Raw genomic sequence first — 17,330 nt, forward strand, 5'->3', positions numbered from 1 at the left:
ACATTCAGTGTCAAACTCGTACTTGAGATCTCGCTAGAATTTTTCCTGCGCACCTCCTCAGTCAAAATCAAATCATGAATATCATCACATTTTAATTTAAAATTTACCTGCAGAATTGTTAATTGCCATACTCATGGCTTCTCAACTATTTGACAACGATGCAACAATATCAGCGCACGTATCTCATCATTAAAATTAATTTTAAAAGACGACAATTGATTTGTGATAGTGTTGAGTAATGGAAACACCTTCCGCCATCTTCAAGTTGAATAATTTATTCATCAAGTACACCTTGTTATTCGCCGATGGCTTTTCATACATACCTTATAAGACTGCCATGAGATTGACAGTCGTTCTCTCCTTGACGATGTTGTGTGCAACGGACCTCGATAGGGTCAATCGAATAACCCCTAGAACTTGTCGATCCAACAAATTTCATTCTGCCTCATTCGATTTTTTCCGAATAACGGAAGATGAAGTTTCTTCCTATAGAGATAGTCCTCTATCTGCATCTTTCAATAACCAAAATCTGTGTCATCAAACTTTTCGATCCCTGAAACCCTCACTTCATCTGCAGTCATCATTCTTCCTCAGATTCGAACCCGGCTCTGATACCAGTTGTTATGAGTTATATATCAGTTGTTGTGGTATATATATAGAAATAAGATTGTAGAACGATTTTTGATGAAGCAAAAAAAAAAGAACGAGAAAATTCACATCAGAAAACAGTAACACCGCGGAATACACAGATATACGTGGTTCGACAATTTGCCTACGTCCACAGAGTTGCAGAGGATTTTACCACTTGAGGAATTTACACCTGTCAATTGTCACTTACAAAAGTAATCTCACTTTGATGTTCTCTCTTCTTTTCTCGCTGTTCTTCTCTCTCTACACCGAGATACACCAAAGAATCTCACTTTGTTGTTCTCTCTTCTTTTCTCGCTGTTCTCTCTCTACACCGAGATACACCGAAGAAACTCTACATCGAGATACACCGAAGAAGATAAAATTTCAAGAGAAATAAACCCAATTTCTTTTCTGCCACAAGCAAACAAGAAGAAGCCAAGAGAGAATAATTTTCTTCTTCTTATTTCTTCTTTTTTTTTCCTTTGCCAAGCACGCACACACTGCATGCACTTCTCTTCCTCTATCCCGAGAAAGCAATACTGCCGAAGAAGAACTCAAATGAGCTGTCCTAAAAAACTCAAGGAGTGCTGCTCCTTTTATCACGAAACCGCAAAAAGCGAAGGGATGCTTTGCTTCGCGTCAGAGGAAGATGGGAACGTTCCTCGACTTTAACCAACCAACTTGAATTCTACTAATAACATCCACATCTATATCACCATCATTTTGACGATTCCTCGACGCAATAGGCTCGAAGCATTCCTCGACTTTAACCAACCAACGGTTGACGATTCCTCGACGCAAAAAGTGAATCGACGAAAGCAGGAGCAGTACGCGATTTTCCGCGGCACAGAAGGAGAAGCGACGATTCACGGAAAAAGGAGCGGGAGCAGGATCGGAAGGCTGGAGGCGGGATCGGGCTCCAACACAACATATAAGTCCCAATTTCACTCTGGCTGGCCTCGTCTTGATTATCCATATTTTTGAAATAAAATCAGCAACAACAACAACAACAAACCTTTATTTCACTAACTGTGGTCAGCTGCATGAATCATTTTTCTCCATTGCGTCCTCTTGAGTATCATATTTTCATTTAATTATAATTGATAAAGATCGTTTTTATCCAATATGCCCAAGTCTTTTTAGGTCTACCTCTCTCTTTCTTCACATCAATCGAAGCTAAAACATCTATTCTCCTAACTGGATCATCAGATAGTCGATGTTTAATGTGACCAAACCATCTAAGACGACTCTCTAATATTGTCCTTCACCTGAGCTAAACCAACTTTGTCATGAATATATTCATTTCACATTTTATCTCTAAGTCTTAGGCCACTCATCCACCTAAGCATTCTCAAGTCGACAATACTTGACTTAGTTTTATGCTTCTATTTTAAAGGCCAACATTCTGAGCCATAGAGCATTACAGATCTCACCACCATCTTATATAATTTTTTTTTTCAGTCTAAAATATAATTTTCTATCGTAATAGGCTCGAAGCATTCCTCGACTTTAACCAACCAACTTGAATTCTACTAATAACATCCACATCTATATCACCATCATTTTGAACAATAGACCCAAGATACCTAAAACATTCACACATTTTAAGGATTTAATTACCCATAGTTACAACTCTATCACTAGAGCTATACTACTAAAATTACATTCCATGTATTGAATTTTTGTTCTACTCAAACGAAAGACCTCCATAATTCAAGTTTCTTTTGAACTTTTTCTCTAGTCTTATCAACAAGAAGGATATTATCAGCGAAAAACATACGCTAAGATACATCCTCTTGTAAATGTCCAGTAAGAGCATCCAGAAATAAAGTAAAAAAAATATGAGTTTAAAGCTGATCCTTGATGTAATCCAACTGAAATAGGAAAATACTTGGTCAATCCTACTGTTCGAATATAAGTAATAGCTCTAGTATATATAACTTTAATGACTTGACTGTAAGTCATATCAACATCTTTCTTCTCTAGAACTCTCCAAAGGATTTTTCTTGGAACTTTATCATTTTCTGAGTCAATAAAAATCATATGTAGATTCTCCTTATTCTCTTTGTACTTCTCCATCAAACCTCTCAATAAATGCATAACTTCTATAGCAGACCTGCGCGACATAAATTCAAACTGATTATTAGAACTCTTTATATCACGTCTTAACCTATGTTCATTACTCTCTCTCATAATTTTATAGTATGACACATCTTAATTCCTCTATAATTTGCATGCTCTTGTGCACCCCTTTTATTCTTAAAAATAGGGATCAAAATACTCTTTCTCCATTCAAGCATTTTTTTAGTTTTTAAAATAATATTGAAGAGTTTAATAAACCAAGAAGCTTTTAGATCTCCTTAATATTTTCACACTTCGATTGAGATATCATCAAATCTTATTGATTTTCTGCATTCGGTTCTCTTTGAAGCCTCATCAACTTCCTTTTTACTACAATGATGACAAAATTAAAATATTTTATTATTATTAACAATATTAAGATCACTAAGATCGATTATATTTCTAGAAGCTTCATTGACAAGTTTATCAAAATAGCTTAACCTCCTATGCTAATTATTTTCTTCTAAAAAAAATATTTTTTAATTTTTATCTTTAATACACTTTACTTCAGTTAAATCTTTATTATTCCTTTCTCTTTGTTTGACTAATTTATAAATATATTTTTCACTTTCCTTAGTATTTAATCTATTATAAAAATCACTAAAATCATAATTTTTAGTGTCATAAATTGTTCTCTTAGACTCTTAACATGCTACTTTATATTTTTTTCAATTATTTAAGCTTTTACATTTAAACTAATTTTTATAACACAACTTATTTTTTTATTTTTTTTTGCACATTATTATTTCACCACTAACTATTTTAATTCAGAATTTTTTTTTATTCTCCAAGTATATTTTTTTGTCTCTTAATAGTGTTTGTTACTTTATTCTATATAGAATTTGTTTATTCACGAACATCCAAAATCTTGAAATATTAAAATTTACTCATAAAAATAATTTTATTTGTCTATTTGATGCTCTCAAATAATTCTATAACAATGATTCCTAGTATTCTTTATCTTATAATTTTTCATCTTAAAATCCAAAATTAATAATCTATGTTGAGTACTTAAATTTTCATTTGAAGTAACCTTACAATTTTTACATTCTCGATGATCTCTTTTTCTCATAAGAAAATAATCAATTTGTGTTTTATCAGATCCATTATTGTAAGTAATAATATGCTCATCTATTCTCTTATTAATTCCATTAGTTTACCTGTGGGAGTACCTATATTTCAAGATCGTATTCTAATATTAGTTTCATGGACTAACTTATTTACCTGCATCTATCCTTAATGTGAATCCTTATTTATTTGACATTACACACAAACACCGGTGTAGCGGCCCTTGCATATTTTTCATTGTATTCAAATCATATAGTGTGTTGCTTCTATAGAAGCCCTAGCATTTACATAAAACTTAAATGATTCATGTCATGATTTTTCGACAAATTTCACGTTAGTTGTAGTCTGTATAATGCAACCTTTCACTTTTCACATTCGGGGCTTGGGACCCCGCAATGATAGTGTTTACAATTTACTTATAACTTAATTCAATCATTTTAATAGTTCTTTCATTCACATTATTGTTGTTTAATCCAAACCTTGCTCTGATATCTTCTTTTTCACGATTCGCTCGGGACTTGGAACTAACCAATGCTGGAAGAGACGATCGAACGACGAAATTATGTTTTATGTTATTCTAATTTTATTGCTAATAGTTTAATATTCAAATATTAATTGAAAGAGCCACTAAATAAATCACTTTAATTTACAAATAAAAGTTTTACCTTTTCGGTTGTTGATCTCGCCTTCTGTATATATTTGTTCCTTTTTTAATCTTCTCATTTACATGTTGAACGCTCCCTCCTTTTGCAGCAGCACACACACATAATGTCAAAGTCTTCTGCACATTGTTGGCTCAGTCTTCTTCCTCTGATCCTCTCAAGGGAAGTTTCTAGGTAATACATGTTGAGTATTGTGGAGCCTGACCCACTTCCCTGATTTGGCGGTTTCAACACTTGAAATTATCCGAATTTAATTTCCTTATTATTATATTTTTATTTTTTGTTAAAAAGGTTGCCTCCTCTCACTATTACTCATTCCCGCCTCCCGTTTTTATTTTAAAAACCAGGCAGTTGCCTTTTTATCATTGGCCCCACCACCATTGATACAAGCAGAAGAAGGATTTGCTACTACTTTTCTACGACCGAACTCCAAAATCTATCCTCGGCGTTTGTTCAAAGTAGAGGTGTGACAGGTAAGAGCAAGTGCAAGGCTTCTCCTTTTTTTTCTATTCTTCTGTGTTTTTATGGTGGGTTATGAAGGAGAAAGAGAGAGAGAAGTAGCTATTCTTCTGTGTTTTTCTGGTGGGTTATGAAGGAGAAAGAGAGAGAGAAGTAGAGGGAGAAAAGAAAGAGACAAAGAGACTTTTCTTGTAAGTCGCCGTGATCGACGAAGGTGTAATTCCTCAAGTAATAAAGTCTTCTGCAACTCCATGGACGTAGACAATTTGTCGAACTACGTAAATCTTTGTGTTCTTTTTTATTGTGAATTTTCTCTTTTCAATTTTTTCGCTCTCACAATTGTTTTTACAACAATTAGTATCAGAGTCGTGGTTTGGATATGAGGAAGAATGATGATTGGAGATGTAGTGAAAGTTTCAGAGATCGAGAAATTTGGTGGCACAGATTTTGGTTATTGGAGGATTCAGGCAGATGACTGCCTCTATGGGAAGAAACTTCATACTCCGTTATTGGGGAAAAGACCGAAAATGATAGATGAGGCTAAATAGAATTTGTTGGATCGACAAGTTCTGGGGGTTATTCGATTAACTCTGTCGAGGTACGTTGCACACAACGTCATCAAAGAAAGGACGACTGAAGATCTCATGACAGCTTTATCACGCATGTGCGAAAAGCCGTCAGTGAATATCAAGGTGCATCTGATGAAGAAGTTATTCAATTTGAAAATTATGAAAGGTACATCTGTTGTACAACACCTAAATGATTTTAATACTATCACAAATCAGTTGTCGTCGGTTGAAATTGAATTTGATGATAATATACGTACACTGATACTATTGACTTCATTGCCAAATAGCTGGGAAGCAATGAGAATGACTGTTAGCAATTCTACAGATAAATCTAAACTGAAATTAAGATGATATTTGTGATTTAATTTTGGCTGAGGAGGTGCACAAGAAAGATTCTGGAGAGATCTCAGGTTTGAGTTTGACATTGGATGTTGTTTCATAGGGAAATCACAGTACAGAAACTCAAACAGAGGAAGATCAAAATCAAAACACAGAGACATAAGCAAGTCAAGGCCTAGTAAACAAGCAACTTGTTGGAATTATGGTAAAACTGGTCACATAAAGAAGAACTGCATAAATTCTAAGAAGATAGAAAATGATAGCGCAAATATGGTAATTGAAGAAGCACGGGATGCACTACTGCTGGCAGTTCATAGTTCTGTTGATAACTGTATACTGAATTCGGGGGTTTTTTTCCATACAACTTGCCATCGGGAATTAATGTGGAATTATGTTGCAGGTGACTTTGAGAAAGTATATATGGCTGATGGAGAAGTTTTGAACGTGGTAGGAGTTGGACACATTGACATTGCACTTCCTAAGAAGAGCAAATGAACTTTACAAAGGTCAGACACATTATTGAGTTCAAGAAAAAACATCATTTCTCTTGGGAAGCTCGATGAGGGTGGTCATTAAGTAGTGTTATCAGATTGCACCTGGAAGGTTTCTAAGGAAGCTTTGGTAGTCAGACACATTATTGAGTTCAAGAAAAACATCATTTCTCTTGGGCAGCTCGATGAGGGTGGTCATTAAGTAGTGTTATTAGATTGCACCTGGAAGGTTTCTAAGGAAGCTTTGGTACTGGCTCAGGGTAAGAAGATTAGTACGCTATATCTGACTACTGATTTAATTAACAGTGTTGATATTACCGTTGTAGAGAGCACAACAGAGTTGTGGCATTGCAAGTTTGGCCACATATGTCAGAGGGGTATGAAAAAACTTCAGTCTAGAGGCAAGCTACCAGAACTGAAGTCAGCTGATCTCAGCATATGTGAGAGTTGTATTATGGGAAACCAGAAAAATGTCAGTTTCTTGAAAATTGGTAGGACGCCAATGATAAGAAAACTGAATCTTGTATACACGGTTTGTGGGGACCTTCTCCAGTGGCATCTCTTGGAGGCTCTCGTTACTACTTCACATTCATTGATGATCACATCAGAAAGATATAAGTTTATTTCTTGAAGCATAAATCTGATGAATTTAATGTGTTTAAGACTTGGAAGGTCATGGTTGAGACAAAGACAAATTTAAAACTGAAATGTTTGAGGTCTGATAATGATGGTGGGTTCAAGGAGTATTGTGCATCTCAGGGCATCAGAATGGAGAAGCATCAGAATGGAGAAGACCACCATCCTAGGGACACTACAACATAATGGTGTTGTTGAGCGCAACTTTCTAGGCAGATGCGGTTAGCACTACAATTTACTTGATATACGAGGGGTCAGCCGTTCCACTACATTGTGAATTGTGTGAGGAGGTTTGGAGTGAAAAGATGTCAAATTTTCTTATCTTAAAACTTTTGACTGTATTTATTATGTTCTAATTAATTCTGATGCTCGAAGTAAGTAAAAAAAGTGTCATTTCATTGGCTATGAATATGAGACATTTAGATATCGTTTATGGGATGGTCAGGATCAAAAAGTTAGGAGCAGAAATGTGATTTTTAATGAGAAGATGATGTATAAGGACAATGTTAGTACAAGTTCTAAAACAGTGTCGCAGGAATCTGAGCTGCTAAGGTTTGATGATTTATTAGAGGTCACAGTGCAGGGCGCAGATGCAAGTGACGAAGAGAGTGGATCCGGGGCTTCCATTCCTATTATTCCACAGTCAGGTTCAGAGCATTCCACCCCTACAGTTGTAGTTCGCAGGTCCTAAAGGACTAGACGTTCTCCACGGCTTTACTCTCCAACATTGAACTACATTCTGCTGACAGATGGTGGAGAACCACAAAGTTATGCAGAAACATTACAAGATGAAAATTTGAGCAAGTGAGAGCTGACCATGAAGGAGGAGATTGATTCTCTTCTAGAAAATTAGAGATGAAAACTTATAGATCTTCCGCCATGGAAGAAGACATTACACAATAAGTGGGTGTACCGGGTGAAGATTGAGCATGATGGCAGTAAGAGGTACAATGTTATACTTTTTGTAAAAGGCTTTCAACAGAAACATTGTATATAAAAATCCTGTGGTGAAACTTATAACCATTAGAATGGTATTGTCTATGGTGACTATTGAGATCTCTTCCTTGAGCAGTTAGATGTGAATATAACATTTTTTCATGGAGACCTTAAAGAAGACATCTACATGCACCAAGCTGAGTGGTTTGTGGTACATGAAAGGAATATTCAGTTTGCAGACTAAAGAAGAGCTTTTATGGCCTGAAGCAAGCTCCTAGACAGTGGTACAAGAGATTTGATAATTTCATGCACAATGCAAGGTACAACAGATGTCAGACAAATCATTGCTGCTATGTCATACATTTTGACAATTCATACATCAAACTACTGTTATATGTAGATGACATGCTTATTGCAGATGCCAGTATTGATGAGATCAATAATCTGAAGGAGCAGATGTCAAAGCACTTTGCAATGAAAGACTTGGTAGTTGCAAAAAAAATTCTTAGCATGAGAATTATTAGAGACAGAGTCAGAGGCACGTTGAGACTCTCTCAGACTGAGTATGTGAAAAATGTACTTAACAGGTTCAATATGGATAAGGCTAAACCAGTTGACACACCATTGGGCAGTCACTTCAGACTCAGCAAGAATCAGTCACCCAAGTCAGAGGAGGAATGAGACCACATGAGTAAGGTTCCTTATGTTTCAACTATTGGTTCACTTATGTAAGCTATGGTTTGCACCATAACAGATATTGCCCATACAGTGAGAGTTGTTAGCAGATGCATGAGTAATCCTGGAAAAGAACATTGGGAAGCTGTAAATTGAATCTTGACGTAACTAAGAGGCTCTTCAGAAAATTGCTTGTGTTTCTCAGGAAAGAGTTTAGAGGTGCAGGGCTATGTTGATGTGATCTAGCTGGAGACATTGATACCTCTACGGGTTATATTTACACACTTGGTGGCACTGCAGTATCATGAGATTTTAATCTGCAGAAAATGATTTATTTGTCTACTACAAAAGCTAATTATATAGCAGTGTCAGAGGCTGCAAATGAGATGATATCGCTACAGGGCTTCTTGGAGGAATTTAGTAAGAAGAATCAAAAGGGTATTCTCTACAGTGATGGTCAGAACGTCATATTCTTTGCCAGGAATCCAACATTTCAGTCCAGAATCAAGCATATACGATCATTGTTGGATGACGGACAGTTGTTGCTTGAGAAAATTTGTGGAAGCAACAACCCTGTTTATATGTTGACTAAGGGTGTTGCACATGAGAAACTGAAGTTGTGTGAAACTTCAGTTAGTCTTCTAGCATGAAGACAGGGGTCTTGAGTTGCAGAGGTGGAGGATATCAATTGGAGGAAGAAGACGATACAACCAGTGTATCAGTTTCCAAATGGGAGATTTGTTGAGTATTGTGGAGCCCGGTCGACTTCCCTAATTTGGCGGTTTCGGCACTTATAGAAATTATCTAATTTTAATTTCCTTATTATTATATTTTTTATTTTTTGTTAAAAAGGTTGCCTCCTCTCTTTATTACTCATTCCCGCCTCCCGTTTTTATTTTAAAAACAAGGAAGAGGCCCTTTTTGTTATTTGGCCGCACCACCATTAATGCAAGTCGAAGAAGAAGGATTTGCTACTACTTTTCTGCGACCAAACTCCAAAAAAGCTATCCTCGGCGTTGGTTCAAAGTAGAGGTGAAGGAAGTTGCCTTTTTTGTCATTGGCCGCACCACCATTAATGCAAGTCGAAGAAGAAGGATTTGCTACTACTTTTCTGCGACCAAACTCCAAAAGCTATCCTCGGCGTTGGTTCAAAGTAGAGGTGTGATGGGTAAGAGCAAGTGCAAGGCTTCTTCTCCTTTTTTTTTTCTTTTCTTCTGCGTTCTTCTGGTGGGTTACGAAGAAGAAAGAGAGAGAGAAGTAGAGGGAGAAGAGAGAGAGAGAAAGAGAGACTTTTCTTGTAAGTCGACGTGATCGATGACGGTGTAATTCTTCAAGTAATAAAATCCTCTGCAACTCCGTGTACATAGGCAATTTGCCGAACCACTTAAATATGCGTGTTATTTTCAAGTGTGAATTTTCTAGTTCCAATTTTTTTCACTTTCTTGCAATCGTTTGTTACAACAAGACACTCTTGCACTTAATGGTATGATTGCTCATACTCTTTGCCTTCGTTCCTTACAGGCAAGTCTTCCTCTTTCTTCTTCATGTCCTTCTGCCTCTTCTTCTTCTTCCCTATCTCGCACGCTATCTTTCTCTTGCTTCCACTGGCTTTCTCTTACGCTTGGGCTCGAACGGATGAGGGGAACAAGAGCCTTCTATTTAACTCCCCGTGCATGACGTGTCTATTTTTGACTGACACTAAATTTTATTTTTTAAACTAAAAATTAGAACTGGTAATTACATGGTTGCTGCTTCTTTTCTGAAGCCACAGAATGAGAGCTAGAATTAGTATTAAGTTTTGATTATTTTTTTTAATTGACTCATGGGAGACAAACTAGTAGTAGGCAGGATTTTTCAAGATTTTAGGCGGCTGTGCAGGAAAGAGATAAGGTGAAAATAGATTTATTTTATGATGATTTTATTTATGAACATAACTTATAATATTAGTATTAACATTAATATTAATACTAGTAGTAACATGTGTATTATTCATGCACATTCTTATTTCCACAAACCTCAATTTGCATGTCCCACTAAACTTCATGTCGACAGCCTGCATGCAGGAAAAAGGCAAGATATGTATCATTTCTAGGTAATTTCAATGTTTCAGACGTGCTCGCATATTCGTTTTGTGAATGGAGTTCATTTGAATAATCTTGATGAAGATTGCGACAAATTCACTTTAAGTCATTCAACATCGGGTTTGTGCCTCATTGTTTTTGTTATGCTCGCTTACTTTGATTGTTGAAGGTCCCCTCAAGTAGTTTCGATGCTTTGAATGCAATGGAGTATTCCTTGCAGTCCGACGATGTTTTAGATAAATTTGAGCGTGACTGAGGCTTTTCAATCTCAATTTATATGACGTCATTTTCAACGGTTATTTTCGGTGATGTGTTTCATGTCAACGAGTTGTGGAGCTTGTATCGAGGTCAACATAATGCAAGTTGAGATGTACTTACACTTATTATGGACGAACCTCCTCTTGCTTTTTATGTGCTAAATTTATAAACCGCTTTTGATTTACGTGTATTGATGCTTTTTCAATTTGTCTTGAAGTTAGATTTTCATCGCCAAAGTATAGCTCTACCGCCTCATTTCCTCTATTAACATAACTTTCATTGTAGAATCCAAATTAACTGGATCAATATTATCTCGCAAATTAAATATGTTTTTAAATTTTAAATTATGCTGGATAAAAATTTTATCATTTAAATACCTTTGATCTTGTCAATTTCTCTTCTTTCCTTGAATTTGTATAAAAAAGTTGTATTGAAACTCAAAAAATTGTGACTTGTTTAAAAAATAAAAAATTAATAAAGTAATTAACTAGTCAAAGACTAGTTTCACCGAAGAATGAATACGATAGTCGTCTCTATCTACCAATATTTTCACTTATGAGCTTATTATCTCAGAAGAGTAGATTGTACCATTCCATTTTTTTTAATAGAATGATCTCTTTAACTTTGTTTCCTTTATAATTCTCTCAAATTAAATCTTTTTTTAAAGATTAATTATACTCGATAAAAGTTTAGTCGTTTAAATACCTTTGATCTATTCAATTTCTCTTCTTTGTATGCATTTGTATAAAAAAGTTGCATTGAAATGCATAAAATATGACTTGCTTTAAAAATTCAAAATTTATAATGTAATTACTTATTCAAAGACTCTAGTTCACCGAAGAATGAAGACGACAATCATCTCTTTCTACCAGTAGTTTAGGCAGACAGAGGCCAGCTGAGTCGTTAAGACCAGCTCCAATTCCAAGTCAGACCCGTCAGGGTGAGCAGGCTCGAGTATATGCATTAAGTCAGTAGGATGCAAAGGATCCACCTGACGACATTGCAGATATTTCCTTATTTCAATAAATCTGTCAAATCTTTATTTATATTGCAAAAATTTTATTATTCTCCTTATTGTAGGTGTTATATCTATCCAAACTAAAGTTGTCTTGGCTTTATTTGATATTGGGGCATCACATTTGTTTTTCTTTGAAAAGTTTGTAAACTTCGAAGGATTGGAAGGATTCAGAATGCTCGATGCCATATTAGTTTTTCTATCTAATGGGTCTCGCATGATGGTTGATAGAAGATGTGTGAATCTAACCATCTGTGAGAAAAGGTTCAAGGTGAATTTGGTAGTGTTACCACTAACCTAGTTCGAAGTAATCCTAGGGATGAATTGGCTATCCAATTATTTCACAACTATTGATTGCTCTAAAAAGATAATTAAATTCAATATCCCCAGAGAAGAAGAATTCAAGTTTGTGGGAGATAGATAAGTCATGTCTATGATGATATCCCGTTTAAAGGCATGCAAATTATTAAGAAAAGGGTATCAAGGCTTCTTAGCTCTAGTTATTAATATTGTGGATGAACCAAAGAAGTTCGAAGATATACTGGTAGCGAAGGAGGATCCAAAAGTCTTCTTAGATGATTTGTCAGGTTTGTCTCTAAGAAGAGAAATAGATTTCCCTATTGATTTAATACCGAGTGCAGAACCAATTGCAAAAGCACCTTATGGAATGACTCTTTTGTATTTTGGATTTTTATTTTTCTGATGAAATGAATCTATTAGATAAATTTTCCTCAGTTTAACTGTCAGTTCTCGTCTTGGTAATTTTAAGCTCCCGGACCGGGTTGTGGCAAATGATATCTTTAACTTTGTTTCCTTTATAATTATCACTGGATTTTGGCTTCAATCTTCAATGCGAAACAAATGTATGTATTTATTTTTCCTTAGATCTGCTTGCAAGAATAAAAAAAGTAGCAATACAATTGAATTAACCAAAAAGTTTATCATAGCTCGCTCTCTACAATCGTTGTGCCCATTAGAGGCTAGGGCTATCCAAAAAGTTCGTTGTTCATGAACATTTCTTGTTCGGCTCGCCAGGGAGTTTGTGTTCGATTCGTTCGATAAAAAAACAAAAAGAACACTAATAATTTTTTTTCCTTCAGTTTATAATCGAACCAAACACTAACAGTAATGTGTTCGAATCATTACTATTCGAAATATAAAATAATTTAAAGTAATTATATAAAAAAAAATTATCATATTTCAAAAATAATTATATGCTCTAAAAATTTATCATATTTTAAAAACTTAAATCCTATAAATTATAATAATGATTTATAGTTTTATAAGAATTTGAGTTTGGAACTTTAAATGTATATTTCATTTGTAATTTTTTTTTAACAATTTGTAATAATATAATTGAAGAAATAATATTTTTTTAATAGACAAATGTTATTTAAATTTTTTTTTTTGTTAATTTGAGAATTAATAATTAAATTTATTAAACTTTTTTGGTAATTTGACAATTAATAATGAAATTTATTATCATTTTAACGATTGAAACTATTCAAACAATACAAACAAATTTAAAAGATTTTGAATAATTCAAAAAATTCGAATAATTCGAACAATTCAAACATTTCAAACATTTTAAATTAATTTCAAACAAATCGAACCGGACACGAACAGTAACTTCACGAACAATTTCAAATACGAGTCTATTTCAAACACACTTAATTTTAAACGAACCGTACACGAACACGAGCTTTGTTCGTTCGTGTTTGATTCGTTTACATGCTTATTAGAGACGAGTATTCTACTGCTAAATTTTTTTGTGATCCTTCACGTCCTTCATAGTGCCATATATTTGTCTTTTAAACAGAGAACCTTTCAAATTACAATAGGGCGGTGGGCTTAAACTTGATCTATATTATGCATTAGCCTTTACCATCCAATCAAAACTCTTTAGGTTCGCTGCATTGATAGTGATGCATGCTTAACCATCTAGCTTTCTTTTGAATAATTTGATCATTTATTTTATTATTTATGTTTTTTTTTATTTTTATTTGTCGCATATGTTTTCTTCTTGCAACCTCTCAGCAAGTTCTTTTTACTAAACGTGATTCGTAAACATATCCATTTAAAATGCATTGATGCTACTCAATTAATAATTTGATTCAAATCTTCTCTCACCATTGTGCATGGCCATGTGAATATCTAGTTCCTCAATAATATCCACCACCATCTCATTATGTTTAATACATTGGCCTTGTTCTAGTTTTTAAATTTCTTTTAGATAAGTGTGCATTTTTTCTCTTACATATAATGGTACTTTCTTAATAATATTAGTTCCTTGAGCTGCTCCATAAGAATAGCTAAGATGCCTCATTTCATTATTAATACTTATGTGTTCCATCTTTCCTCCTCACCTAAATTTTTTTGTATGTAAATGAATAAATTATAAAATGATTTTAATTTAAAAAAAATAAAAAATACAGTCCATATATATTTAAATGAAATTTAGCAAATATGACAGAAAATACATAAATTAGAGAAATAATCATTAATTGCATAAATAATTACAAATTATTAACTACAAAAATAATTTCATAATCTGCTAAGAATGTATAAAATCACTAATGATATTTATAGATTGTCAAAAATACAATTTTTTTTTCAAAAACGAAATCTCCAATGACATTTATGAATAGAAGTGCTAATCAATAAACCCTAAATCAAATCACCGGCTATGATATTAGCAAATCACAATTTTGCTATACCCATTAAATATTTTTTTTTGCAAAAGAACGTGTTAATCAATAAACCCTAAATATTCTCAAATTTACTTAAAATTTAGGGGCATCTACATTCATACCACCTAATTCCTATCATCCCATGTATTTACATATCTAACACCTAAACTTCACTTTTTTGCATTTATACCATTCAAATCTTTCGAATCACATAAAAAATACCCCCATTTTAATTTTTATTAAAAGGTAAAAAACACATTTTCATGCATAGGTGATTTTTATTCATAGGTAAGATGGCATGTATGTAAAAATTGTAGTTTAGCTGTTAGATATGTGGCCACTCATGTAATTATAGTTGAGAAGGTAGAGGGAGCGATGATGATGAGAAACTGGTTGATGGATTCTTAGATATTCTTCAATTTAAGGCGAAGCTATGGATGTTACATGAGTGCTTTAGTGTTGGATTGAGTGAATCGCAATTCTGTAACTCACCATGCATGACAGGATGTAAAGCTGATACTCCTCATGTTGCACCGCATTGCTTCAAAAGCGGGCTCTTAAGAAGACTGATTGAGACATAGTTATTGCTGCTTTGCTAAATTTTAGCTTTATTGTGCAAATTTTTTTGAAATAGTTCAGGTATATCCAAGAAACTCTGCTGCATAAGAACAATTAATTAAGCGAATTAAATAAAGTATATGTTTTTTTAAATGAACATATTTTACTCATTGTTCTTGGAAAATTGGAAAAGAAAATTTGAAATAAAAAACCTGAAACAAGTGGGACATGTTCAGATGCTGGAAAATGGAAGTGAAACTAGAACCACTTTTTTGTGATTTTCACTTTGCTTCTTTCACAGGGAGGCCACAAGCAACATTTTGCAAATCAATGTGTTTTATCCAACATGTTTGATTTTTGCTTTAGTAATACGCATATAGTAAAATGACTTGGAGTGTGTTTTGGGCTTCAGAATTTTATCATGAATGTCTTACCCAACATGTTTGATCTTTGCTTGATGTATAGGCACCCATCTAGTGAGAGAAATAGGAATGAGTTTTGGTTAAATCTTCACTAAGATGGAAAAACTGTGAGGCGTAAGGACAATTTACCAAAAGTTGTTGGAAATCGGAATGATGTTTTCCACTTGTTTCATATCAGTCTTTTTCTTTTCGCATTGTAGTTGGCATCTAGAATTTTGCCTTCAATGTAACTTTTTTTCTCATTCTAAAACTTGTTTCACAATGTGGGTGGGATTAAGACATAACTGGAAATTTCTTGTTTACTTTTGCAGGAATATTCTACTTCATCTATCAAGATGAGGAATGCTTACAGAGTGAATGGACATGAGGTCGTCTTGCCAACTCCCGAAAGTGAAAGGAAGGTGAAACTTCACTTTTATGCATATTTTCTGGATATTGTTATGTGACTCATGCCTTGATATGGTTATTTTTTGGTTGTTTTGCTTTATTTCTGTTGCTTGCTTGTTAGGAAATGAACTTATCAGGATATATGCAAACACCCATGGCGAACCTGCTGAAGAAAGTCGATGTCAGAAAAACTATGCCTAAACATCGGAAGGTAATATCTTTTTTGCACAAGTTTATAAGCATTATGGATCACTTAATTTTTTTTTGTAGAATTTACTGATTAGTAGGTGTCTTCTGTTTCTGTCGTATTCTTGTCTGCTGTAATATTTAGTGACTTGATTAGATATCCTAATTTTTATGAGTACGCATTGGATTGATCTAGCGTGGATCTTTGTATTTTTATTTTTTATGAAAATTAATTTTTTTTTGTTGCTTCCTATTGACATGGTAGGTGACTCGACATGAATATGAGGTTGAGACATCAAATGGTCAGACAATTATGAAGCGCCGAAAAACCAAGAGCACTGTCATGTTTGGGGTACTAATTCTAATTTTATTCAAGGAAAAGCCTTGTGAATCTTCATAGCATACTTTATTATTATTATTATTATTTTTAATATTCAGGATCCAAGTTCTCGTAAGACAATGCATGGGAGGACTCCAAATTCGAATAAGGACATCACAATTCATGGAAGGACTCCAACTTCTAATACAGACATCACACAAATGCCAAAGGTGCCATTTCAGAAGTTGTCAACTCCCTTTATTCCTTTAATTGTAAATCAGCATGATAGCTGCTTAAACATTTTCTCTTCTCACGCTTGTTGATTCGCTTGTGGTCATCACCTTTTTTCTGATTGTAAATGCCTGTATCTCTCCATTTGTTTTTAAAATCTTCAAATGAAGATTTAAAGGGCGGATTTATGATTATTCTAGCTACAGAGAGATTCATGGGGCTATAATTCAGGCCTGCTCATTTCTTTCATAGAACAGGATCTGTTCAGGCATTTTTCAAGTTTCGCCATGGTAGAGTGGTTTACTAGCAAATGTAAGTAACTCGGGAGCGTCCCATCCAGGCAGAATGGGTTTGGAGCATCCCATTTCCCATCCCGTGAGAGCCGGTAGCGGGAAATCTCTTTCCTGTGGTTGAAAGCCAAGACCTTGCTGGCCTCTATTTATTATATGTTTATTTATAATTAGGGTCTAGTTTATTTCTTAGTATAATTATGCATTTTAGAACTTGATTTAGACCCTTTTTACTTGAGTATGTTTTTTGTTGTTTCTTTTGTCTTTCCTATCCGGAGAGCTATACCGTTTTCTTCCTTAAGTGGTG

General features: G+C 34.3%; 1 protein-coding gene across 1 annotated transcript in view; it reads left to right on the forward strand.

Annotated features, from left to right (window-relative positions):
- The window catches only part of LOC110021647 (synaptonemal complex protein ZEP1-like), a 73,588-nt gene that overhangs the window by 39,754 nt on the left and 16,504 nt on the right, over positions 1–17,330 (forward strand). Inside the window, 4 exon segments of the mRNA XM_020720217.1 lie at positions 15,922–16,011; positions 16,119–16,208; positions 16,449–16,535; positions 16,622–16,732. Coding sequence (XP_020575876.1) covers positions 15,922–16,011; positions 16,119–16,208; positions 16,449–16,535; positions 16,622–16,732 — 378 coding nt within the window.

This window comes from Phalaenopsis equestris, unplaced genomic scaffold, assembly GCF_001263595.1.
Source record: "Phalaenopsis equestris unplaced genomic scaffold, ASM126359v1 Scaffold000136, whole genome shotgun sequence".
Taxonomy (NCBI): domain Eukaryota; kingdom Viridiplantae; phylum Streptophyta; class Magnoliopsida; order Asparagales; family Orchidaceae; genus Phalaenopsis; species Phalaenopsis equestris.